The 26,307-nt window shown below is 41.8% G+C and overlaps 1 pseudogene and 4 gene segments (V, D, J or C); all 5 read left to right on the top strand.

The window, feature by feature from the left end:
• Nucleotides 1-741: 741 nt before the first annotated feature.
• Nucleotides 742-1,341, top strand: LOC133770500 (T cell receptor alpha variable 22-like). The segment is given in 2 exon segments: nt 742-790; nt 962-1,341. Coding segments are annotated over 2 exon segments (429 nt in total).
• Nucleotides 1,342-8,844: 7,503 nt separating this feature from the next.
• LOC133770499 (T cell receptor alpha variable 13-1-like) lies at nt 8,845-13,373 on the top strand. The segment is given in 3 exon segments: nt 8,845-8,896; nt 9,043-9,330; nt 13,354-13,373. Coding segments are annotated over 3 exon segments (360 nt in total).
• LOC133770862 (U2 spliceosomal RNA) lies at nt 9,677-9,836 on the top strand (annotated as a pseudogene).
• A 243-nt stretch (nt 13,374-13,616) lies between the features above and the next one.
• On the top strand, nt 13,617-14,154 carry LOC133770498 (T cell receptor alpha variable 14/delta variable 4-like). The segment is given in 2 exon segments: nt 13,617-13,665; nt 13,832-14,154. Coding segments are annotated over 2 exon segments (372 nt in total).
• A 6,075-nt stretch (nt 14,155-20,229) lies between these two features.
• LOC133770497 (T cell receptor alpha variable 22-like) lies at nt 20,230-21,758 on the top strand. The segment is given in 3 exon segments: nt 20,230-20,281; nt 20,473-20,802; nt 21,658-21,758. Coding segments are annotated over 3 exon segments (483 nt in total).
• The last annotated feature ends 4,549 nt before the right edge of the window (nt 21,759-26,307 follow it).

The raw sequence follows: 26,307 nt of genomic DNA, 5'->3' as shown, positions 1-26,307 counted from the left end.
AGTTGTTCTTTCTATGATTGCTCAAAGCTCTGCTTATCCCAACTGATTGTTCACTAAAGTATCATTCCTCTTCTTTTTTAAAAAACAGATTTATTATTTTATTTGAAAGAGTTACAGAAAGAGAGGAAGACAAAGAGTAAGAAAGAGACACAGACATACAAAAACAGAGAGAGAGAGAAAATCTTCCCTCTCTTGATGCACTCTCCAAATGGCCACAATGGCTGAGCCTGGACCAGATCAAAACCCAGGAGCCAGGAATTCCATTCAAGTCTCCCATGTTGGTGGCAGAGACCCAAGGACTTGGGCCATCATCTGATGCTTTTTCAGGTGTATTTGTAAGGAGTTAGATCAGAAACGGGGCAGCCAGGACTTGAAATGGCACTCCAACATGCAATGCCGATGTTGCAGCTGGTAGCTTAACCCACTGTGCCATGACACCAGCCCCTCATCCCTATTCTTCACACACTTCTCCACCAACTTAATAACTATTGTATCTTCACACTTTGGAAATATCGCCTCCTCCCCACTGCACCGTTCCCACCCACAGCATTGGAGCCGATACTGTGTAGTCTCACTGGGCCACAGTGGGTGGAGTTTCTTGCTAAGATGAGTGACAAAGCTCAGATGTGACTGGTGCTCCCTGAGTCTCATCATAACTTTGACTGTAAGAACAAAGTTTGCACCCAACAGTAAACACCCCACAGAGTGGGTGAGGGAACACCAGCACTCAGGCTGGGAACCATGAAGAGACTGGCAGCTCTGCTGGGGCTTCTGTGGGTCCAGCTGTGCTGTGAGTTGAGATTTTCTCAGATGGGGGATAGGGAGAGTTCCACAGCTGACACAAGGCCCCGACACTGTCCTATTTCCTCATGAGTGTTTTCTGAGATATTTTTACAGGTTTGCAGGCTGTATCAGTGATTTCCCAGGGACATGATATTGTTTTCTTTTTCTGTCCGTGCAGGGGTGAGGGGGTTGCAGGTTCAGCAGAGTCCTTCAGCCCTGCGTGTCCAGGAGGGAGCCAGCTGTACCCTGAGGTGCAATTTTTCTGACACTGTGACAAACTTGCAGTGGTTCCGACAGAATCCTGGGAGCGGCCTCGTCAATCTGTTCTTCATAGCTTCAGGGACAAAACAGAACGGAAGGCTGAAGGCAACAATCAATTCTCAGGAGCGCTACAGCACCCTCCACGTCATGACCTCCCAACTGGAAGACTCAGGCACCTACCTCTGTGCAGCAGAGACACAGTGCTCCCAGGGCGCCTGCTGCCTGGACCCAAACTGCAGCTGGGCCTGCAGCTGTAACCCCACCCATTTCACAGAGTGGCACGTGGCTTCTGCATAACATTTGCACTGCTTTGTGCTTTCTGCTTGATGTTGGAGCACTTTTATATCTGCTAACTTAGATGTTTCAGGACTGTCATTTCACTCGGTTTTCATACTCCTTTTCTCCCAGAAATCATTACCCAGAAAAGAACTCCAACACAGAACCCCTGGAGCAACTGATAAAGTTGTTAGGATCTAAATGGATTGTCACAATAGATGTCCTGGCAGAGTACATGTGAGTTACATGCAAATTACTGAGATGAAAAAGAGCTGAAAAAATAGACACTGGTCAACAAATAGAAAAGAAATGACTCAGTGTTTCAGTCACTTGTCGGTAGTACAAGGTTTCCATGAAAACAAATCTCTATCATCTATCTATCCATCCATCCATGCATGCATCCATCCATCTATTCTCTCTCTCCTTCCCTCTCTTTCCCTCTCCTTCTGTCTGTCTTCCTCTCTTTCTCTCTCTCTCAGATTTTCCATCCCAGAAACATACATTACAATAACCAGTGTCGTTGTGTAACAGGCACTGGATGTAGGCTATTAGATTTCTTACGTAAGTGGTGATCATACCTCCTCATTTCACACACTGATACATGGGATGGTAGGACATAAGTAACCGACCTCAGCTCACATGCTCACTAAACTAGGGAAGTGGGGGTTGGATTACAAGTCAGGAAGTCTGACATCAGAGCATGTTCCCTGAGCTACCCACTATAGAAGACTTTAGAATCACAAAGTATAAATGATTTCTACTGACACATGTATACAATGTGCTTATATATGACATTGACAAAGATGTCTGTTTTGGTCATTTCTTTTTTTTTTCAAAGATTTATTTATTTATTTGAAAGTCAGAGTTACACAGAGAGAGGAGAGGCAGAGGGAGAGAGAGAGAGAGAGAGAGAGAGAGAGAGAGAGATCTTCCATCTGCTGGTTCACTCTCCAATTGACCACAACAGCTGGAGCTGTGCCGATCCAAAGCCAGGAGCCAGGAGCTTCTTCTGGGTCTCCCATGTGGGTGCAGGGGCCCAAGGACTTGGGCCATCTTCTACTGCTTTCCCAGGCCATAGCAGAGGGCTGGATGGGAAGAGGAGCACCCAGGACTAGAACCGGCACCCATATGGGATGCCTGAGCTTCAGGCCAGGGTGTTAACCCGCTGCACCACAGCGCCGGCCCCATTGGTCATTTCTTGTAATAGTACCCTGTAAGGAAAATCCCATTTTCATTTTGTTGCCTTTTTTCAAGGTTTTATTTATTTATTAGGTAGTTACAGACAGTGAGAGGTAGAGACAGAGAGAAAGGTCTTCCTTCCATTGGTTCACAATGGCCGAAGCTGCGCTGATCTGAAGCCATGAGCCAGATGCTTTTTCCAGGTCTCCCACGCGGGTGCAGGGGCCCAAGAGCTTGGGCCATCTTCTACTGCTTTCCCAGGCCATAGCAGAGAGCTGGATGGGAAGAGGAGCACCCGGGACTAGAACCGGCACCCATATAGGATGCCAGTGCCACAAGCAAAGGATTAACCTACTGCACCATAGTGCTGGCCCCCATTTTGTTGCCTTAAAATCCATTTGTCTTTCTTGCATTTTGAATGAATCTATTTACACACGATTTTATAACATGATTCAAGGCCTGAGAAATGGGTCAGAAAGTTTCCATGGTCACTCTAAAAGAAACTCTTACCTTCTGCAGCTACAGATCAAGACTCTGACAACCAAACCCAAAGTCTAAACTTGCGGTGGATCAATGACAGCATGAAAAATTCTAATCTTTCCAAGTTTTTCATGTCAAAACGTAAACATAGGGACACTGACTAGGAAGGAGCAGAATCCTTAGCATTAAGAGGAAACCACATGAGCAAATTCCAGTGAAGCCAAGAGCAGGGCTGGCTCCCTGTACTCAGGCTGCCTGGGCACGAGACCTGTGCAGTGGAAAGGGGCTCTGCTTTGAAAGAGCTTAGTGCTTGGGTTAATACTATTGCTATCTTGAAATTCGTAATCATTTCATCTTTTAATTTCTGGTTTGTTCAATAAGCAAATGGAGCATGGGCATGAGCAGAGACGTTTGGAGGACAGAGGACCAAAGACCATATGCAGGCACAGTGAATTCTTCAAAACTTTGGTAACTCTAGTTTCAAAAGTTGATGTAATGCTGCAAAGTGAATACCTGCAGGCATAGAAATAGAAATTAAATGTAAGGATAGTACCTTAATGAAAAAGGAAATTATATAACTGTAAAATTTTGAATGAATTACTATCATTAACATCAGAGATAATTTTAAAATTAATTTTCCATTTATATTGAATAAACCATTATAGATGGCACAAACACACATTGTGAATTATACACCGATTGTGAAACCACTTCCAGTTTCTTTTTTTTTTTTTAAGATTTATTTATTTGAAAGCCAAAGTTACACAAAGAGACAAGTAGAGGCAGAGAGAGAGAGAGAGGTCTTCCATCCGCTGGTTCACTCCCCAAATGACCACAATAGCCAGAGCTGAGCTGATCTGAAGCTAGGAGCCAGGAGCTTCTTCCGGGTCATCCACATAGGTGCAGGAGCCCAAAGACTTGGGCTATCGTCTACTGCTTTCCCAGGCCATAGTAGAGAGCTGGATTGGAAGTGGAGCAGCTGAGACTTGAGCCGGTGCCCTTATGGGATGCCGGCGCTGCAGGCTGGGGTCTTAACCCGCTACGTCATAGTGCTGGCCCCTCACTTCCAGTTTCTTATGAGACCCTAGACATTACAGAAAATGTCAGACAAAATTAAAATGTGGCTATATACATTTATGTTTAAATTAAGTTTAGATTTACATGAAATTGTTTTGTTTTTTGTCTTTTTGACAGGCAGAGTGGATAGTGAGAGAGAGAGACAAAGGTCTTCCTTTTTGCCGTTGGTTCACCCTCCAATGGCCGCTGCGGCCAGCGCATCGCACTGATCCAAAGCCAGGAGCCAGGTGCTTCTCCTGGTCTCCCATGCGGGTGCAGGGCCCAAGGACTTGGGCCATCCTCCACTGCCTTCCTGGGCCATAGCAGAGAGCTGGCCTGGAAGAGGAGCAACCGGGATAGATCCGGCGCCCCAACCGGGACTAGAACCTGGTGTGCCGGTGCCGCAAGGCGGAGGATTAGCCTGTTAAGCCACGGCGTCGGCCCATGAAATTGTTTTGTATGAAGGGTTCAATGGTTTTAGAAAAATTGTTGCACTAGATATATTAGCCTATTTATATTTAACACTGATTCATTAAGTATTTGTGCTAATGTTTTTACAATATATAAAATACCCCCAAGAGTTCCAGTATCATTTGTATCAGGAGAACTATCCTTTGCAAAATTAGAAGTGATGAAAAATTCTGTTTTCAACGTCTCATTGCTTTCAATTATTGTACTTGAAAATGAAGTTGCTAAAAGAATCAATTTTGATAAGCAAATAAATATTACTATTATTAAAGACACAAATAGTATTACTACATTTATGACAGTAACATATTTTTGCATTTATAAATTTTTGTTGTTAATTACATATCATTATTGGGGCCGGTGCTGTGGTTAAGTGGGTTAAAGTCCTAGCCTGAAGCGCCAGCATCCCATATGGGTGCTAGTTCTAATCCCAGCTCCTCCTCTTCCGATCCAGCTCTCTGCTTCAGCCTGGGGAAGCAGTAGAAGATGGCCCAAGTTGTTGGGCTCCTGCACCCATGTGGGAGACCCAGAAGAAGCTCCTGGCTCTTGGCTTCAGATCTGTGCAGTTCCAGCTGTTGTGGCCATCTGGGGAGTGAACCAGCGGATGGAAGACCTCTCTCTCTGTCTCTGTCTCTCTCTGTAACTCTGTCTTTCAAATAAATAAAATAAATCTTTAAAAAAAATTAAATATCATTACAACCCCTCCTGTGTTTTAAAAGTAATAAAATGCTTTCAAACTAGAGCTTTGCAATTTTATTGCCTAACAGCACTCTTTTCCTCATTTGAACACAGAATCCTTAATTTTCATTTTGCACTGATATCATAAATTATGTAGCCAGCATGGATGGGAATCTTGAATGTGTAAGCTAAACTTGGAAGGAGAGAGCTGAACACCAGAAACCAAACATTCTGTTTGGGAAAGTGCCTTTTTTTTTCATACCAGAAAACTCATCTACTTCTTTCTGGTTCATTCTAAAAGTTACTGAGTTGGTTTTCTTCCACCAAAAATATGATATGCCCACATCCTGTGGGTTTTCCTGTGATCAAATTCCACCTCTATTTCCAATCCAGCTTCCTGCTAATAAGCACCTTGGGGGACACAGATGAAGGCTCCAGTACTTGGATCCCTGCCACCCATATTGGAAACCTGGGTGGAGTTCTTGGCTCCTGACATTGGCCTGGCCTCAGCTGTTGTGGGTATCTGAGGGAATGAACCAATAGTTGGACTCTCTCTCTCTCTCTGTCTCTCTCTTCCCCCTCCATCTGTCTTGCTCTTGCTATGATTTTCAAATAAATACATAACTCTAAGAAAAAAGAAAGAAATCTTCATAAAGTTGTATTTTGTTGACCCATGGCTTGGCATGGAGCCCACCCCCATATCACTATCTGTGATGGCCTGACCAATTTTATTTCATTTGCCTATGATTTGCGGTGTCCTTCATCCATCATCCATCACTGTTGCTATAGGAGGTTTGAAAACCCAGATAGGAACATATCCTGAGGATCCAATCTCTGTTTCTGAAGAACCCTAGGGTTAATTAGGGGTGATCACAGACATATTATATTGCATGTGGCTGTGAAAACAGACTTGGAGCTTCATGATGAAGGACAATTTCTCCCCACTTTCACACCACTCTACATTACACACTGCCAGTACTCAATAAATATTTGCTCTGCTAAATAAAATAAATAAATTTAGAGATGGAAGAGCTCTAAGATCTTTTAGTCTAAGCTCATTTTACAAAAGCAGAACTATATTCAAGGTACCAGTATGAAGAAAATAGATAATAAATGATTTGGGAGTAGAAAGAAACTGGATTCCCTCATTTCATCACTTACATTCTTTCTCTTGCCTCTTTCCTGCAGGATAATATTATTGAGCAGAGACAAATTTCTTAAGGGAAGCCCAGACACTTTGAGTTCTGTGGTTTGGACCTTGGAATGTCTTGGTCCAATCAGTTTGGCCATCAGAATGGAAGATCCTGATTTTGGAGAATGTTTGACACTTTGGGGAGGAAAGGATATTCAGGCTGATCTACTGTTACTCTACCAGAAACTTGGTCCATCACTCATTGGCTTCTGTAGAAGTGAGCCAAAGTGATGGTGTCAAAGTCAACACTCAGATGATTTCTAAGGACCTTCCTAAAAATGGCAATGTGTGTGGGTTATTTCAGGTAGACATCCTTGATGGAAGGTAGTGAACATAGTGAACATAATTCATAAATTGTCAGCAAAAATGGTCATTGAATTTGGGAGGGACAGGGGAACATTGTTCCCATAAAGCTGGCAGTACACGAGGGACCTAGATAACTTGTCCTGGGGCAACCCTCAGATGGTGAGTGAGGCAATAATCACTGAGATGATTATGGGTTAGGAATTTTGTCCATGGTATGGCTATACACCTGCTGTAATTATAATGTAGACATTGTGCTCTGTATGAGTGGTCATATTTGGACCATTACATTCAGTTGTGGATTTCTTAACTCAGAATGGAATATGAGGGTACTTCAAAGTTTTTTGAAAAATGGAATTAAAAGATGTTCATTTTGGTGCAAGAAAAATGTGAAATCCATAAATTATTTAATAATGCATATTTCCCATGCATGTTTTGAACTAAAGTATTTGGTATTGAACTAAAGTATTTGTCTCCATGAGCAGAGAAATCTTGTCCAGTGGAGAATTTAGAGTTCTATCATATGGGGAAAGAGTGAGAGAGTAGAAGATGCTTAAAATGCAGTTTAATGTGTAAAACACATGTTCTCTCTCTGTAAGACCATATATGTATACATATTGAATTGAGATCCTTCTTCATAGATGTTCTTATAAACTTATGATTATGAGATGTGGTGGAGATATTAGCTATATTTTCTATCATTTCTAGGAGCTAATGATTTCAAACACAGGAAAGGGGCTTCCACTTCTGGGAATGGGGTAGTCTTTTCCTGGAACCATGTTTCAGTTTCCTATTTGTATCATCTTCTTGCAAACTTAGGCAACATCTATTTCTCTAGATTTATTCTTACAGCTATAGCAGAAGATATCAAGAAATTATAGTAGATGATAGGAGTTTCTCACAAGGGAGATGATAATGGAAATTTATATAATGTAGGCACTTCATCAATGTCTTGGGGAAAGTATAGCGTAACAGGGTTTGGGAGAAAAATGATAGAGTTTGAAATCTGAACGAGCAATGTCTAAGACAGCTGGAATTCATGGCAAGAAAATTGGCTCATTCTTGAAAGGGAATTCCATTAAGGATATGTCAATCATTGCATTTAGGGACCTGCAATTTTGATATCAATTTTGATATCAGAAAATAAAAGTGCCTCAAGAAGAAACTTAGACAGAGTTACATGTTTAGAATATTCAGCCTGGTGATTTCTGAGAATTTCTAATCTTTCTTTCCTCACTACGCAGAATAAAAGCCACACAGCAATAGGAAAAGATTTCTCAAAGGATGTCAGATTCTTCTTTGCAAATCATCCCAATCTATGGGTCAAATTGTGTCTTAAAGTTGGAGTATTAATACCTCATGGAATTCATCCCCATGCTCCCTTATCCTTGAGATTTTGTTCCTTACTTTTTACCAAACCATCTTTACTGAGGGAAAATTCTACATTCTGGCTGTTGTTACTGTCCATTCTCTTGGAATAACAAGGTCATGGGCAAGACCAGGATTGTAGGAGTAGAGAGTGCAATAATATGCATTTGAAATATTGAAATGTCCCCTCTCTTATTCTGGTATTTGGCTGACATGCTTTTTTTTAATGAAACAATTTGTCTCTAGAACAGATAAATCCTAACAATATATTAAGTTGAAAAGGAAGGTATTGCTTTTCCTTTTCTATGAATCATGCTGCTTTTTTGATTTCCTACATGAAAATTCAGTCCATTGTGGAATAAACACCAAAAGCTTATACTTCTTTCTAATTTATTGATAATGACTAAGTAATGTGAAAAAACATTAACCTTAATCTCTTAATTGTTACTGTGCATCTTATCTTGGATCTAAAACCTAACTTGTTTTGATCTGTTGCTGTTTTTATGCATCTGAGTCCCTTATAGGTTAAATAAGAACATTCACCCAGTGAGTTCAGTAGTGAGGGATGTGACCACAAGATGGTAGTATACCTCTGCTGATGCAGAGGATGGGGAGATTCAATTGGATGGATTCTGAATGAATAGGCCCACAACAAAGGCACAGTCATTTTCTAATTGGCTGGGTAGACAATATGAGAAATCAACACGCTTACTAGAGAAAAGAAGGTGCAACCTGAGATTAGAAGTAGCTCTCCTGGCTGGAGATTGCAGGTCTAGGACTGATCCTAGCTGGGAAGAACAATGAAGACATCCATTCAAGCTGCATTCATGTTCTTGTGGCTGCAGCTAGACTGTGAGTTCAGGGTTTTGGGGCAGCAGAGTATATTAGTGGACATTCTTTGTAAGACTGGAGAAGACAGACTTTATTCATGTTTCCTCTACTTACTACTGAGAAAGAAAATTCTGGAGATTAATGACTAACTTTTTCTTTCTGCATAGGGATGAGCCAAGGAGGCAACGTGGATCAGCATCCTTCTACTCTAAGTGTGCAGGAAGGAGACAGCTCTGTTATCAACTGTACTTATTCTGACAGTTTGTCAGACTATTTCCCATGGTATAAACAAGAACCTGGTCAGGGTCTCCAGCTCATCATAGACATTCGCTCAAATCTGGAGAAAAAGCAAGACCAAAGGCTCACTGTTTCACTGAATAAGGTGGCCAAACACATCTCCCTGCACATTGCAGCCACCCAGCCTGGAGACTCTGCTGTCTACTTCTGTGTTGCAAGTACACATTGCTCCCCAGGCATCTGGCACCTGTACCTAATCCTGCAACTAGGGCGGAAGCCTCAGCTCTTTTCCTTTGGCACAGACTTTCTAGTAAAGTATTTGCAATATTGTTTGTTCACAAGTGAAAACTAACATAGATACTAAGGCATAGAATGAAAGATGAAGTTCAGAATAACCTGGAAAAGGTTAGAACGCTTTATTGACTATTATTTGATGCTTACTTCTTATTTATTGAGACACTTTAACATTTAATTTTAACTGAGGCATAAAAATGGTACATGTTGATGTGGCATTATCCTATGCTTCAATAAATGTACACACTGTATAATGTTCAAATAAGATATATTGCTTCTCGGCCTTTTGGCTAAGATCAAGTGTAGTATCAAATAAGATTGGCTTATATATCCCCTCAAACATTCATTAGTTTTTAATGGTGAAAACACTGACAACCTTTTCTTCTATCTTTGAAAAATATGCAATGCCTTATCATTAATTATACTCACTGTACTGTGTAATAGAACACCAGAAATTTTTATTACTATCTAAAAAAACCTGACATCCATTAAGTAAACTTTCCTTGTGCTTTCTTTCCCCAACATCTATCAGCCACCATTATACTCTCACCTTCTGTGAGTGCTCCTTTTAACAATATCCTATATGAGTGAAATCATGTGATATTTGTTTTTCTATGCTTGGTTCATTTCATCCAACATAATGACCTCTGGCTCCATCTGTGTTGTCACACACAACAAAATGTCATCCTTTTATATGGCTGAGTAGTACTTCATTGTGTATGTTCCACATTTTTTTTATCCAGTCTCCAGTGGAAACTTAGATTGTTCCTATTTCTTTTTTTTTTTTTTGTTAAAGATTTATTTATTCATTTGAAAGAATTACATAGAGAGAGGAGAGTCAGAGAGAGAAAGAGAGAGAGAGAGAGAGAGAGAGGGAGAAAGGTCTTCCATCTGCTGGTTCACTCCCCAATTGGCTGCAACGGCCAGAGCTGCACCGATCTGAAGCCAGGAGCCAGGAGCTTCTTCTGGGTCTCCCACACGAGTGCAGGGGCCCAAGGACTTGGGCCATCTCTCACTGCTTTCCTAGGCCATAGCAGAGAACTGGATTGGAAGAAGAGCAGCCAGGACTCGAACCGGTGCCCATATGGGATGCCAGTGCTTCAGGCCAGGGCGTTAACCCACTGAGCCACAGTGTCGGCCCTGTTCCCATTTCTTGGCTATTGTCCATAGTGCTGCAATAAACATGTAAGTGAAAATTTCTTTCACAGACCAATTGGATATATATATCCAAAGGAAATGAAATTGGTAGTGGGATTGCTGGTTCATATGGTAGTCCTACTTTTAATTTTTTGGGGAAACTCCTTGCTGTTTTCTGAAATGCCTCTATTAATTTACATTCCCATCAAGAGTATGCAAGGGTTCCTTTTCTTCCACATCATTGTCCACACTTGGTTTTTTTTTTTGTCTTCTTATAATAACCAGTCTACCTTAACCATGGGTTAAGTCATGGTTATACATGGCTAAATCTTACCTCTCAGGAAACCACAGCGCTATTAGGTGAGTATGGCATCTTGTGGAGAACTTCTGTTTGTTGATTACATTAAAGAGCTTGGTTTCACAACTCCTTCTTGAAACATCCAGAAAATGAGTTTTTAAAATTTATTATGTATTATCTATGTCAGATGCTAGCTATTTTAATTTTCTTCACTTTATTGACAGATTTGTTACCTATGTGGGAAAATAAAAGGTCTTTATCTAGTACACTCTTGTAATCCACACAGGGAACACAACTGTGTAAAATCCTTTTGGAGATTCTCAAGTGGTTCCTTAGGCCAGTGTTCTAGTCCCACCATTACAAAATTTATGGCATTTTATTTCTTTTAAGAAACGTATGAACTGGCCACATTCCCTGCTACCCCAGAAGAGTTTCCCCAGGACAATATTTTAATACCACAGCCAATCTATCCCACTGTGATGAGTTGTCTCTGGAGGATTTTCACAAGTGTTCACAGGAGATTATTTAACTCTACCAGTTAGCCTTCTTTTCTTCAAAGAGTTATGTATTTATCTGAAAGGCTGAGCAACCGAGGAAGAGAGAGAGGCAGAGAGAGAGAGAGAGAGAGAGATCTCCCATCTGCTGGTTCACTCCCCAAATGCCTGGCAGAGCTAGGGCTAGGCCAGGCAGAGTTCAGGAGCCAAGACCTCCTTCTCTCAAGGGAGTGGCAGGAACCCAGGTTCCTGCGCCGTTATCTGCTATTTTCTGTAGAGTAGCTTGGACTTCAGCAAGGCCCCCTGATGTGGGATGCAACTGTGTCTCAAGTGGCAGCTTAACCGGCTATGCCACAGCTCCTGCTCTACCCCTGCCCCACAAGGGGACTTTCTGGCTTCAATACATATTTTTTCTCATTAATTAAATAAATCGATTATTTGTAATGTTTCTCTACAAAATTGAGAACCCAATTTTCCACCTCCAAGATGGAAATATTAGGCTTTTCCATGGATTTGTCTTTATGTTCTGCAAGACATCCTTGCCCAAGGACTTTAGCTAGAAGGTCATCTGTTCAAATATTTTCCCCTTTTCTTCCATTGAGTCTTTTTAAAAAAGATTTATTTATTTGAAAGGCAGAGTTACAGAGAGGCAGAGGCAGAGAGAGCGAGAGAGAGATAAAGATGTCCTCTATCCATTGGTTCACTCCCTAAATGGCTGCAATGGCCAGAGCTGGACCCATCTGAAGCCAGGAGCCAGGAGCTTCTTCCGGGTCTCCCATGTGGGTGCTTTCCCAGGCCACAGCAGAGAGCTGGATTGGAAGTGGAGCAACTGGGACTTGAACTGATGCCGGCACTGCAGACTGTGGCTTTAACCCATTGCGCCATAGTGTCGGCCCCCATTATGTCTTTATATTGTGAAATTTTGTGTTTATCACAATAACCCCTTTGTATAGTATGTAAACATTAAATAATGTATTTTGTGCCCATTTTTAGTAGGAATACATGAGATACATGAGATTAAGAAGGTTAAGAAATTTTACTGTCTCCATAGTATTTGGAGATTGTGAACCACATAAAAACACAGTGACTCATGCTTTATATATCTTTTGTAAATTGAGACATCCAAGAGAGAGCCACAAGCCACTCAAATTAATATTACTTCTGGCTAAGGTTTGAATTACACAATGGAGTCTGGAATATTATTGCCCAACCTGTCTGGTATTATATCTTTTATTTTTAAGGTAAGACTTCTGGAAGAACAAAATTCATTCAAAATTTCATATGAGAATGTTCAAAATATCTGCTCTGGACATGGATACCTTTTGAATGACAGAAGTGTAATTTGGAGGTTCCCCTGATAGAGAGCTATAGCAGAATTGAATTGTATGAAATGAAATGTATAATATCTCCAAATAAGCCAGCCATTTGGTGGGAAAATATTGAATGATTTTAGACAGCAGAAAAGTTGGACTTTTTGTGTTGTCATCTCATTTAATGTACTTCCAGTGCAAGATGTAAAGATGTTTCAGCCAATTAGGACAAAGCTGAAATTATTTGGAGACAAGGAGGATAGGCTTTGTCTACTATATTGAGAAGCAGGGTACAACAAGCAATGGGTGTCTTTTGGTCATATTGCTGAGTAATATTGTGAGGGTATTGCCTTATTGTTAATGTTCAAACACAAAGAATGATTGATCACGATTAGTAATTCTATGATCAGCTGTCCTAGGGAGACATGTGAGATCATGTAGGATAATTTCCTTCAGAGTTTATCATACAGAATATAGCAATTTGCTGTGGCTCATTTAGGACCCATATGAAGGTAGTGGGAAAAATAGAAATTCAGTGGCTGAATCCCAGTGGTCTCATTCTAATGTCTAAGCTGGCCTTCATGAAAAGAACTAAGATGTTTAAGGAGAACTTTATGGCAGGACTCAATGTTTAAAGCTTTTAATGACTGAACACAGCACTTGGTCACTTACCATAATTACTTTCAATATATCCATGTATATTTTCAGATTTAGTTGTTACGAAATGAAAAGTTGGTTGATTCACTGAATTTTGGTTTGGGTGGAACCTTGGTCAGTATGCAAAGAAGTCTGACATGACACACGCCCACTTGCTACACCAGGAGACCTCTGCTTCCTGCTCTGTCTCAGCAGCAGCAGCAGTGGCAGCACAGAGCCCACTAATTCTTCCCTCTCCAGTCAGGCTCACCGCACAGTGCAGGGCTCTGGAACTAAAGAACACGATATTTTTCATCCAGAAGAAGAGATAAAATATGTCACTCTCCAGCCTTCTGCTGATGATCCTGGCTTCACTGTGGCTGGGTAGGGATGACCCCAGTGGGAATGGGCCCCCTCTAAGACCTCAGGTTTGGAGGCACAGGAAGCATCTTATAGAGACTTTGGGAAAGAAGGGTAATAGTGCATAAAAATTGAATTTCATCATCTCATACCACCTATCCCTAAACTTTCTGATTCTTTTTGTCTTCAGGATCTGCTATTGCCCAGAAGGCAACTCAAGCCCAGCCAGCAATATTGGCACAGGAGAAGGAAGCCGTGACCCTGCACTGCACGTATGACACCAGTTCTGGAAGTTACGGTCTCCTGTGGTACAAGCAGCTCAACACGGGGGAGATGATCTTCCTTATTCGTCAGGACTCTCACAGGCAGCAAAATGCAAGCCAAGGTCGCTACTCATTGAATTTCCAGAAGGCAGGGAAATCCATCAACCTTGTCATCTCTGTTTTACAATTGGAAGACTCAGCAGTGTACTTCTGCGCACTGAGAGAGAACACTGTGAGAGGACTCGTGTAGAGAGGCGTACAAAAACCCCAGGAGTCTCTCTGAGACATCACCTGCTACAGGGTCTGAAGCAGAGAATCACCATCCCTGACAGGATGTGGAAGGGTTGTGGCAGCACAGATGTTGGGGTGCAGGGAGCACAGCCAGCTCAGAAAATGCCTATGTCCAGAGTTATCACTCATCAGAAACGTTCCTATTCCTGAATCTTTGGCTGAAGTTACACACAGAATTGTGAGCAAAAACTGAAGGGAATGTAAAGCCACAACAAGGAATTTGCCATTACCCATTCAGTAGGGCTAGAAGAATTGGCTTAAGAGTGTTCAAAGGGGCTGGTGCTGTGGCATAGCAGGTAAAGCCGCCACCTAAAGTGAGGGTATCCCATATGGGCACCGGTTTGCATTCCAGCTGCTCCACTTTCAATCCAGGTCTCTGCTGTGGTCTGGGAAAGCAGTAGAAGATGTCCCAAGTCCTTGGGCCCCTGCACCCATGTGGGAGACCCAGAAGAAGCTCCTGGCTCCCGCCTTTGGGTCGGCTTAGCTCCAGCCATTGCAACCAACTGGGGAGTGAATCAGCAGATGGAAGACCTCTCTCTCTCTCTCTCTCTCTCTCTCTGCCTCTCTTCCACCTCTGTGTAACTCTGACTTTCAAATAAATAAATAAATATTTAAAAAGAGTGTTCAGAAACATGTGATGGAAAAAATCAGTAAAATTTGTGTGAGTTGTTGGATTTTCAGCTCAATTTATTCAACACATATTTAGTGACTACATATTATGTTACAGGCATTTTTTTAAACAAGAGAAAGCCTTGAAACTTTCCTGTGTTGGGGCTGGCACTGTGGTGTAGCAGGTTAAAGTCCTGAAGTGCCGGCATCTCATATGGGCGCCGGTTCATATCCCAGCTGCTCCTCTTCCGATCAAACTCTCTGCTATGGCCTGGGACATCAGTAGAAGATGGCCCAAGTCCTTGGGCCCCTGCACCCACGTGGGAGACCTGGAAGAAGCTCTTGGCTTCGGATGGGTGCAGCTGTGACCATTGCAGCCATCTGGGGAGTGAACCAGTGGATGGAAGACCTCTCTTTCTGTGTCTACCTGTCTCTGTAACTCTGTCTTTCAAATACATCACATAAATCTTTTAAAAAAAAACTTCCTTGCATATTTCCATTTTTAAAATATCATTTTTGGTGAGCATTTGACCCAGTGATTAAGATATGGCTTGAGATGCCTACATCCCATATCAGAGTGTTGGGTTAAGTCACGGCTCCATGGCTCCATCCTTGATTTCAGCTTCCTGCCAATGCACACCCTTGGAGGCATAGATGGTGGTTCAAGTAGTTGGGTTTCTGCCATACCTATGGATAGACCCAGACTGAGTTCCCAGCTTCTGGCAATAGCTGCATCCAGCATTGGTTGTTTCAGGCATTTGGGGAATGAATCAGATGATGAGACCCTCCATTCCTCTGTTTCTGTCTCTTAAATAAAATATAAGCAAGTCAAACTTTAAAAAAACATATTATTTTAGACTATTAATAAAACAGTTTTTAGGCTTCCTTTCTGGGGATAATGGTACTCACATTTTCTTTTTAATTGTAAATAAATGAGGCATTGTTTTCTCCTAGAATTAATCACTATCTTTTAGCGTATTATATTCACCCAGTTAGAAAATTAGCTGACACCTACAAGTGTGTAACAGCTAATCAGAGTAAATAGATCTATCACCTTAAACATTTAACATTTCAAAATCCTATCTCTCATTTTTTAATTGAGAAACAACAATATACTAATCTTATCTGTAGTCACCCTGCTGTGCAATAGAACACCAGATCTTCTGTGCTATGTTTGCATAACTTGGTTCCTGTTAAACAGTCTTTCATCTGCACACCCTCCCTATACTATGTAGCCTGTATTAACCAGTATTATACATCAGCAACTATGAGATCATCTTCTTAATTAAATTTAACAGGAGAGTGAGATCATGTGGTACTTTTCTTTCTGTGCTTATATGATTTCACTTGATCTCATGGCCTTCAGTTTTTTTCCATGTTATTGCATGGATTTAATACTTTTTAATAGCTAAGTAGTATTCCAGTGTTTATACGTACCACCTTTTCTTTATATATTCATTAGTGGATGCACACTTAGATTAATTCAATTTCATGGCCATTGTGAAGAGCTCTGCAATAAACATGGATGCAGATGTCTCTTTGACTGACAGATTTAATTTCCTTGGATTTAAAGCCAGTAGTGTGATTGCTGGATCATGTGATAGATCTGTTTTGTTTATTTTTTTGAGGAATCTCTATTGTTTTCTAGAATGACTGTATTCATTTACATCCTTATCAACATTGTTCAAAGATCCCTATGTCTACATCGTTGTCAGCATTATCTTTCGTCTTTTTAAAATGAGGCCGTTTATCTTGATGAAACTTAAGAAAATGACTTAGTATCATTGCCCCCAAAATGCTACAAGGGCTACTTTATAAAGTACAAAGGAAAAAGAGATAATTTGTTTTCATTCAAGACAATCTTGCAATTGAGGACCTATAACTCCTGATACCAAGGGCCTCAATCACCTAGGAAAGCATTTTCCATTTTCACACCTGCAACCACATGTCAGATAGTAATTTCATTATATCGTCAAAAAGAAAGTTAAAGTGGAGCAGCATTGATTTAAGGCATTCAAACTGAGTCAGGGGCACAGGAACTCTTGTGAAAAACAGCCCAAGCACTTCTGTAGCTGTACTCTTGAGCTCAGACCTGAATGAAATTCCTGGCTCCTGGACTCAGTCTTGCCCAGTCCTGGCTGTTGCAGTCATTTGGGGAGTGAACCAGTAGCCGGAAGCTTTCTCTCTCTCTCTCTCTCTCTAAAACTCTGCCTTTTAAATAGATAAATCTTAAAAAAAAAAAAAGATGAAGAAAGAAGATGATGAAAGGAGCTGGGAGTGGTAGTCAAAGCGGATTTTAGGCTCTATGTAAAGTTCTATCATTTAAATAATTTGCATATTCATGAATCCTTCTTAGTGTTACTTTTTGTATAATTTATTTTTTTATTTTTTTTTAACTTTTATTTAATGAATATAAATTTCCAAAGTACAGCTTTTGGATTACAATGGCTTCCCCCTCCCATAACTTCCCTCCCATCCACAACCCTCCCCTTTCCCGCTCCCTCTCCCCTTCCATTCACATCAAGATTCATTTTCAATTCTCTTTATATACAGAAGATCAGTTTAGTATATATTAAGTAAAGATTTCAACAGTTTGCACCCACATAGAAACACAAAGTGAAAAATACTGTTTGAGTACTAGTTATAGCATTAAATCACAATGTACAGCACATTGAGGACTGAGATCCTACATGAGGAGTAAGTGCACAGTGACTCCTGTTGTTGACTTAACAAATTGACACTCTTGTTTATGGCATCAGTAATCACCCTAGGCTCTTGTCATGAGTTACCAAGGCTATGGAAGCCTTTTGAGTTCACCGACTCTGATCATATTTAGACAAGGTCATAGTCAAAGTGGAAGTTCTCTTCTCCCTTCAGAGAAAGGTACCTCCTTCTTTGATGACCTATTCTTTCCACTGGGATCTCACTCGCGGAGAACTTTCATTTAGATTTTTTTTTTGACAGAGTCTCTTGGCTTTCCATGCCTGAAATACTCTCATGGACTTTTTTGCCAGACCCAAATGCCTGAAGGGCTGATTCTGAGGCCAGAGTGCTGTTTAGGACATCTGCCATTCTATGAGTCTGCTGTGTATCCCACTTCCCATGTTGGATCGTTCTCTCCCTTTTTTATTCTATTGGTTAGTATTTTCAGACATTAGTTTTGTTTACGTGATCCCTTTGACTCTTAGTCCTATCATTATGATCAATTGTGAACAGAAATTGATCACTTGGAGCAACAATCCCCAAAAGCTTTCTTACAAGTCTTACTATATTATCTTCAATTGGTCTCATAAAAAAGGGGAAACAGAAAATAACTATCATAAGATTTTATCTAACTGTCTAAAGTGTCAGATTTTTTCAGCTTGTAGGATTGTACAACTTTTAGCTTACACTACTCTTAAGATCCTCTTTGATGTTATAGTTATGTATATTTTTGTCTTCTCCAGAATACAGCAAACTATGGTCTCATCCATTTTAATATAATTTTATGTATGGATTTTGAAATATTTTACACCCAAATAAATATCTTTGAATTCAAAATTTCCACGAACATTTTGAAGTACGTTTGTATTATTCAGACCTAGTAAATTACTCACTTATAGTAAAACTTCAATACACATTTATGGATTCATTTGAACTGAATTAGAGAAATCAAATGAGAACTACCAAATTATTTTGAAGTGTTAATCTCCATGAAATAGCATTTCAATAGTAGTCATTCTTCCAATTTTTAACCTCCATTCAATTTAGGTCTTTGTTGACAGCTTTAATCCACTAGGGGGCACTCAAAGTTTCAATAAAAACTTTCTAGTAGTCTTGGGAGACTGAATACAATCAGGAGACTGGATCGTGGCACATTGCGTTAAACTGCGACGTGGAACTCCTACGTCCCCTACCAGAGTGCCTGGTTGGAATGCTTCTCATCCAGCTTCCTGCTAATGTGCTTGTTATCCAATATCTTCATGTTTCTTTATTGAGACTAGAAGGAACAAGAGTAAACAGAAGAAAAGCATAAAAATAAGTAATACAAATAGAAGAAGAAAAGGAAGAGGACACCTATTTTGTTTGGCCAGCCATGTAAGAGCCCATGAGAATCACCTGTGTGGGCTGGAGGCGGCATGGGGAAAGGCAGGACAGAAGAAGGGGAGAAGTAGAAAGGGCAGACAACACATATCTTTTTTTTTTTTTTTAATTCTTGCTAGAACCATTTTCTATCCAGATGGTGAGCTTATGTCTTGGGCTTCTAGAACTTTTTAGATTTCAAGAAATTACATTTTTTTTTTTTTGACAGGCAGAGTGGACAGTGAGAGAGAGAGACAGAGAGAAAGGTCTTCCTTTTGCCGTTGGTTCACCCTCCAATGGCCGCCGCGGTAGGCGCGCTGCGTCCAGCACACCGCGCTGATCCGATGGCAGGAGCCAAGTGCTTCTCCTGGTCTCCCATGGGGTGCAGGGCCCAAGGACTTGGGCCATCCTCCACTGCACTCCCTGGCCACAGCAGAGAGCTGGCCTGGAAGAGGGGCAACCGGGACAGGATCGGTGCCTCGACCGGGACTAGAACCCGGTGTGCCGGCGCCGCAAGGCGGAGGATTAGCCTAGTGAGCCGCGGCGCCGGCTCAAGAAATTACATTTTAAGGCAGACATTTGGTCAGTGGCTAAGTCACTTGGGATTCCCTAGGTTCGAGTCCCACCTGCTCTTCAGATTCCAGCTTCTTGTTAATGTACATCCTGGGAGTCAGCAGGCGATGGCTCAGAGGCTTGTGTCCCTGCCACCCACATGGAAGATGTCAACTGAGTTCCCGGCTCCTTGGCTTGGCCAGACCCAGTCCCAGCTATAGTGGACATTTGGATAATGACCCAGCAGACGGAAGAAGGTCTCTTTCTCCTTCTTTCTCTGCCTTTCAGAAAGAAAAAAATAAATAATAATAAAAAGAAATTTCATTTACTTATTCAGTGTGTAATGCAAGCTGTTAAATATTTATACAAATACATACTATTTTAATGTTATTGAACACTCTAGTCTGTCAAATTGTGTAATTTCGTACATGGAGTTACTTTTTCTGTGATTGTTCAAAGCTCTACTTTTCCCAGTTAAGACATTGATTCCTCTCTAAGGTATCATTGTTCTTCCTCACAAACTTCTTTCTTCACAAACGCTTCTTACGTAGAGTGTTTAAGAAAAAATAACTATTCTATCTTCACACTGTGGAACCATGACACCCCATGCACTATTCCCACCTACAATGTTGGTACAGTCTCATTTGCCATGGTGGGTGGAGTTTTCTGTTAGGATGAATGACAGAGTTCAAATGTGATTGGTTCTCTGTGAGTTTCATGGAACCAATGAACTGTAAGAACAAAGTTTGTCTGGACCCGAGACATTCCACAGAGCAGGGGTAACAGCCCACCAGCAAGCAGACAAAAAGCCATGGAGAGAAGACCGGGGATTCTGCTGGGGCTTTTGTGGGTCCAGATTTGCTGTGAGTTGGGATTGTCCCAGGTGGGAGATAGGGGTCAGGTCACCACTGTCAGAAGGAGGGAGAGCTGACATAAAGCTCTGACACCGTCCCACACCCTCCTGTTTGTTTCTTGAGATATTTTTACAGGTTTGGACGCCACATCAGTGCATTCCCAGTGACATCCTATGTGTTTTTTTTCCCTGTCCATGCAGGGGTGAGAGGGCTGCAGGTGGAGCAGAGTCCTCCAGCCCTGAGTATCCAGGAGGGAGCCAGTCCTACCCTGAGGTGCAATTTTTCAGCCTCTGTGACCAACATGCAATGGTTCCGACAGAGTCCCAGGCGTGGCCTCATCAGATTGTTTTCCATGGCTCTGGGAGTGAAGGAGGATGGAAGGTTGAAGTCAACAGTTAACTCTCAGGAGCGCTACAGTACCCTCCACATCTCAGTCGCCCAGCTGGAGGACTCCGGCACCTACCTCTGTGCAGTAGAGGCACAGTGCTCCCAGGGTGTCTGCAGCCCGGACCCAAAGTGCAGCTGGGCCTGTAAGCCCACCCCTCGCACAGGGGTGGCTTCCACAGCAGCATTCGCGCTGTTGTGGGTTTTCTGACTGATGTTGGAGCTCTTTTATCTCTGGTAAAAGCATACCTATCAGACAAGTCATTTCATTTGGTTTTCACACACTTTTCCTCTCAGAAATCACTGGGCAGGGACAAAAAAAACCCTAATATGAAACCATTGGAACAACTGATAAAGCTGTCAGGACCCAATTTATTGTCTCAACACTTTCCCTGGCAAAGTGCATGTATGTTACATAAAGATTACTGTGATAAAAAATACTGTGAAAAGTACACGCTGATCAACAAATAGACTCAGTATTTCAGTTGTTTAAAGACAGCTCAATTTTTCCAGGAAAGGGAAAGAACGTTCAGATTTTTCATGCCTGGAACTCACTACAAACATAAATGAAAAATGCGAACTATTGAGTGTCAGGCCCTCTATCCTGACTACTACACTTAATGTCTAAGTACTGCCAATACCTTGCACGTGAATGCACTGGGGGTTATCGGATATGAGTAACCTACCTGGGCTCACATGATCACTGAAATAGGAAGGTGGGGGTGGGGTTCCCATGCTGGATGTCTGACATCAGAGTATGTTCTCTGAGATACCCAGTACAGAAGGTTCCAGAATCACAAAGTGCAAATGATTTCTACTGTTGTTACATTTACACATGGTACTTACATGCATTGTTGACAAAAATGTGCATTTTGATCTTTTCTAAGTAGTGCCTTGCAAGGTAGAGCTCATTGAACTGTCATTTTGTTACGTTAAAATCCATTTGTCTTTCTTGCATTTTGAGTGAATCTGTTACCCATGATTTTGTAATATTGTTCAAGGTCTGGGAAAGGGATCAGAAAGTTTCCGTGACTACTCTGAAAGAAACTTTTATTTGCTGCAGCCACAGATCACGATTCTGACAACCAAACGCAACACTTAAACCTGCTGTGAATCAATGACAATATGTAGAATTCCGACCTTGCCAGGTTTTTTATGTTAACATAAGGGCACTGGTTAGGAAAAAGCAAGGCCCTGAGAATTAAGATGAAGAAACCTGAGCAGACTCCAGTGAGGTGTATGCAGGGCTGGCTCAGGGAATAAAACCTGTGCAATGGCAAAGGGCCCTGCTCTTAAAAGAGGTCTTCCATCCAATGGTATACTCTCCAATTGGCCGCAATGACCGGAACTGTGCTGATCCAAAGCCAGGAGCTATGAGCTTCTTCCAGGTCTCCCATGCGGGTGCAGGGGCCCAAGGACTTAGGCCATCTTCTACTGCTTTCCCAGGCCACAACAGAGAGCTGGATCAGAAGTGGAGCAGTCAGGTCTCGAATCAGTGCCCAAGTGGGACCCCAGCACCACAGGCCAGGGCATTAACCCGCTGCTCCACAGTGCCAGCCACATAAAATATTCTTAAGAGTTCCAGTATTAATTGTATGAGCAGAAACATTATATGCAAAATTAGAAATGGTGAAAAATTCTGCTTGCAATTTTGTTGTTGTCAAGTACAACTGAAATTGCTTTCAATTATGGTGCCTAAAATGAAGTTGCTAAAAGCATTGATTTTGAAAACCTAACACATTAATATCCAGAGAAGTGAGGCCAAAAAATCATGCTATTAATAAAGATATCACATTAATAAAGTATTATTACTCTGTCATACAAGTAATGACTCCAACATACATTTTGAAATTTTGAAATCTGTTGTTTCTATGTATCATTGTGAACCCTATTGTGTTTTAAAAGTAGTAAAATATTTTTAAAAACAAGCATTACTTTTTAAAAAGATTTATTTTATTTATTTGAAAGGCAGAATGACAGAGAGAAGGAGGGAGAAAGAGAAAGAGATCTTCCACTTACTAGTTCACTCCCCAAGAAGCTGCAATGGCCAGCTCTGGGTCAGGCTGAAGCCAGGAGGCTGGAACTCCATCCAGGTCTACCAGATGAGAGGCAGGGTCCAAGTATGTGGGCCATCATCTGCTGCCCTCCCAGGCACATCAGCAGGAAGCTGGATTGGAAATGAAGCAGTTGAGGTTTGAACTTGTGCTCTGATATGGTACGTGGGCATTGCAGGTGGGGCTTAACCTGCTGCACCACAATACTGGCCCTAGGAGCTTTACATTTTAGCCCTCACTGGCATTCTTTTTTTCTGTATTTTGAACAAAGGATTCCAAATTTTTATTTTGTACTGAGTCCCATAGATTATGCAGTCAGCCATAGTTGAGAATCTTGAACCTTCAAGCTAAATCTGGAAGATTAGCTCTGGAATCTAGAAAGCAATCAGGTTTTTTAAAAAAGTGCATTTTGTATTATGGTATTGGTTAGCTTGTCTATCTCTTCCTGGTTCTCCAAGATGCTGGGGTGTTTTCTTCCTGATAACAAAGACATGTTATAGATTTAAACACAGGAATGAATCTTCAGAAAGGCTCAGCCATTGAATATGGCCCCATATCCCTAACTATGATGATTTTTGCTTAGTAAAGATCATTTTATTCTATTTTGTTGTGGATTTGGCCTCCTTTGATCCATCATCCCTCACTGATGCTATTGGAGGATTGAAAACCCAGAAGAGATTTCATCCTGAGAGCTCTGTCTCTGCTTCCAAAGAAGGCCAGGATTGGGCAGGGGTAACCTCAGACACATAGGAATGGTTTGGGTAACTTCAGTCACAGTAGATTATACTTGGAGCTCTGTACGCAGGACAATTTCTCTCCACTATCGTACCATTCCACATTGCACTTCACCAGTGCTTAATCTGCTAAATAATATACAAATATAAAAATTTAGAGATGCATGAAGAAGTCCCTTAGTCCAACTTCATTTTACAAAGGCAGAAATTCATTCGAGATGCTGGTATGAAGCAAATAGTTGATAAAGGAGCTGGGAGTAGAGAGAAATTGGATTTCCTCACTTCATCATCAGCATTATTTCCCCTGCCTCATTCAATCAGGGCAAGACTGCTGAGCAAAGAGAAACCACCTGGTGGAAACCAAACTTTCTGTGCAGTTTGGGTCTGGGTAAGCCTTGGTCCAGTGAGTTTGCGTATTTGAATGGGATGTTCCAAATTGTGTCATGTTTGACCCACTGGGCATGAAAGGCGGCCATTACATTTTGATCTGGGTGCCATAACTCACATGGACATATGATGTGATTTCAAAATTTCTTAGAAAAATAAAATTGAAACCTGTTTATCTTGGTGCAAGAAAAATCTGAAGCACACATATAAACTGATCATAATATACATTTTCCATGCACATTTGAAGACCTAAAATATCTATCTCCGAGAAGAAGAAAAAGTTTCCCAGTGAAGAATTTAATATGATTGTATGAATAATTGGTGAGAGAAAGGAGGTCCTTAGAAGGGAGAAGTTTTACATATGCAAAAATATATTTTTCATATATACATTTTAAAATTGAGTTGAGAGTCCTTAAATTGTGAGATGTGAATGAGAATAGATTTTTTTTTCTCTGTCACTCTGGGAAACTGGTGACTTCAATTCGAAGGAAAGGAGCTCTCATTTCTGGAAATGATATAGTCTTGGTTTCCCAGGTGCCATGTCTCATGGTTAGCACTTCTGGGTCATTTGTACTAACCACATCACACAAATAAACAACATTTAGGCTTCCATAGATTTATTATTTTTTTTTAAAAAAAGATTTATTGTATTTATTTGAAAGACAGAGTTACAGAGAAAGGTAGAGACGTGGAGAGAGAGGTCTTCAATCTGCTGGTTCACTCCCCAGATGGCCGCAATGGCTGGAGCTGAGCCAATCCAAAGTCAGGAGCCAGGAGCTTCTTCCGAGTCTCCCACGTAGGTGCAGGGGCCCAAGGTCTTGGGCCATCTTCTACTGCTATCCCCTGCCATAGAAGAGAGCTGGATCAGAAGAGAAGCAGCCGGGACTCGAATTGGTGCCCATATGGGATGCCATCACTGCAGGTGGCGGCTTTACCTGCTATGCCACAGCGCCGGCCCCTAGCTCATACACTTTAGAGGAAATTCCAGTAGGATCTAAGTCAGTCATTGCATTTAACACCATGCCATTTTGTTACCAGAAAATAAAACACCCCCAGAATAAACTTAGGTGTTTAGATTCTCCAGTCTGATGATTTTTGAGAATTTCTACTTTTTTTTTTTTTTTTTTTTTTTTACAGGCAGAGTGGACAGTGAGAGAGAGAGAGAGACAGAGAGAAAGGTCTTCCTTTTCCGTTGGTTCACCCCCCAGTGGCTGCTGCGGCTGGTGCACCAGGCTGATCCGAAGCCAGGAGCCAGGTGCTTCTCCTGGTCTCCCATGCAGGTGCAGGGCCCAAGGACTTGGGCCATCCTCCACTGCCTTCCCGGGCCACAGCAGAGAGCTGGCCTGGAAGAGGGGCAACCGGGACAGAATCCGGCACCCTGACTGGGACTAGAACCCCGTGTGCCAGCACCGCAGGCGGAGGATTAGCCTATTGAGCTGCGGCGCCATCCTCTACTCTTTCTTTTAACACTTTGCAGAGTATAAGCCACACAGCAATAGGAAATGATTTCTTAAAGGATGTTAGATTTCTCTTTGCAAATCATCCCAATCTATGGGTCAAACTGTTTCTTAGGGCTGGAGTACTAATATCTCATGGAACTTATCCCCATGCTCTATTGTCACTGAGATGTAATCCTTTCTTTTTTTTTATTTTTTATTTTATTTTTTTTATTTTTATTTTTGACAGGCAGAGTGGACAGTGAGAGAGAGACAGAGAGAAAGGTCTTCCTTTTTGCCATTGGTTCACCCTCCAATGGCCACCGCGGTAGGCGCGCTGCGGCCGGCGCACCGCGCTGATCCGATGGCAGGAGCCAGGTGCTTCTCCTGGTCTCCCATGGGGTGCAGGGCCCAAGGACTTGGGCCATCCTCCACTGCACTCCCTGGCCACAGCAGAGAGCTGGCCTGGAAGAGGGGCAACCGGGACAGGATCGGTGCCCTGACCGGGACTAGAACCCTGTGTGCTGGCGCCGCAAGGTGGAGGATTAGCCTAGTGAGCCGCGGCAAACGCCGAGATTTAATCCTTTCTATCGCAATCATCTTTGCTGAGAGAAAATTCTCCCTTTGACTATTGGTACTGTCCTTTATGTGGGAATAGCAAAGGCCATGGGCTCAGAAGAGGGAGCAGGGAAGATAGAAAGGGAACCAATTCTCATATCAAAATCTCTAGTCTCAATGCACACTGGGCTCCCAGCCCTTTCCTGAGACGTCTGCCTGATCTACCAGGGGTATTTCTCTCCACGACTTCTTTTCATTCAACTTTGCTGCCTCTTTTACCACTACACTCTGTCTCATGTCTAAATTCTTTCTTACACAAAGACAAGAACCCCTGAGCAGCCAATCTCTGGTAGCATACTTGTTTTCAGTTTGTTAATTACTCAGGACCATGCTTAAATATCATAAATATATACAATTTGCTGTGCATTTAATCTTAGACCTCGGATCTAATTTGTTTTGTTTTATCTGCCTGTTGCTACTTT

Source organism: Lepus europaeus, chromosome 11 (assembly GCF_033115175.1).
Source record: "Lepus europaeus isolate LE1 chromosome 11, mLepTim1.pri, whole genome shotgun sequence".
NCBI classification, from domain to species: Eukaryota; Metazoa; Chordata; class Mammalia; order Lagomorpha; family Leporidae; genus Lepus; species Lepus europaeus.
Note: the sequence above shows the minus strand (reverse complement) of the source record. Positions and strands in the feature narration are given on the sequence as shown.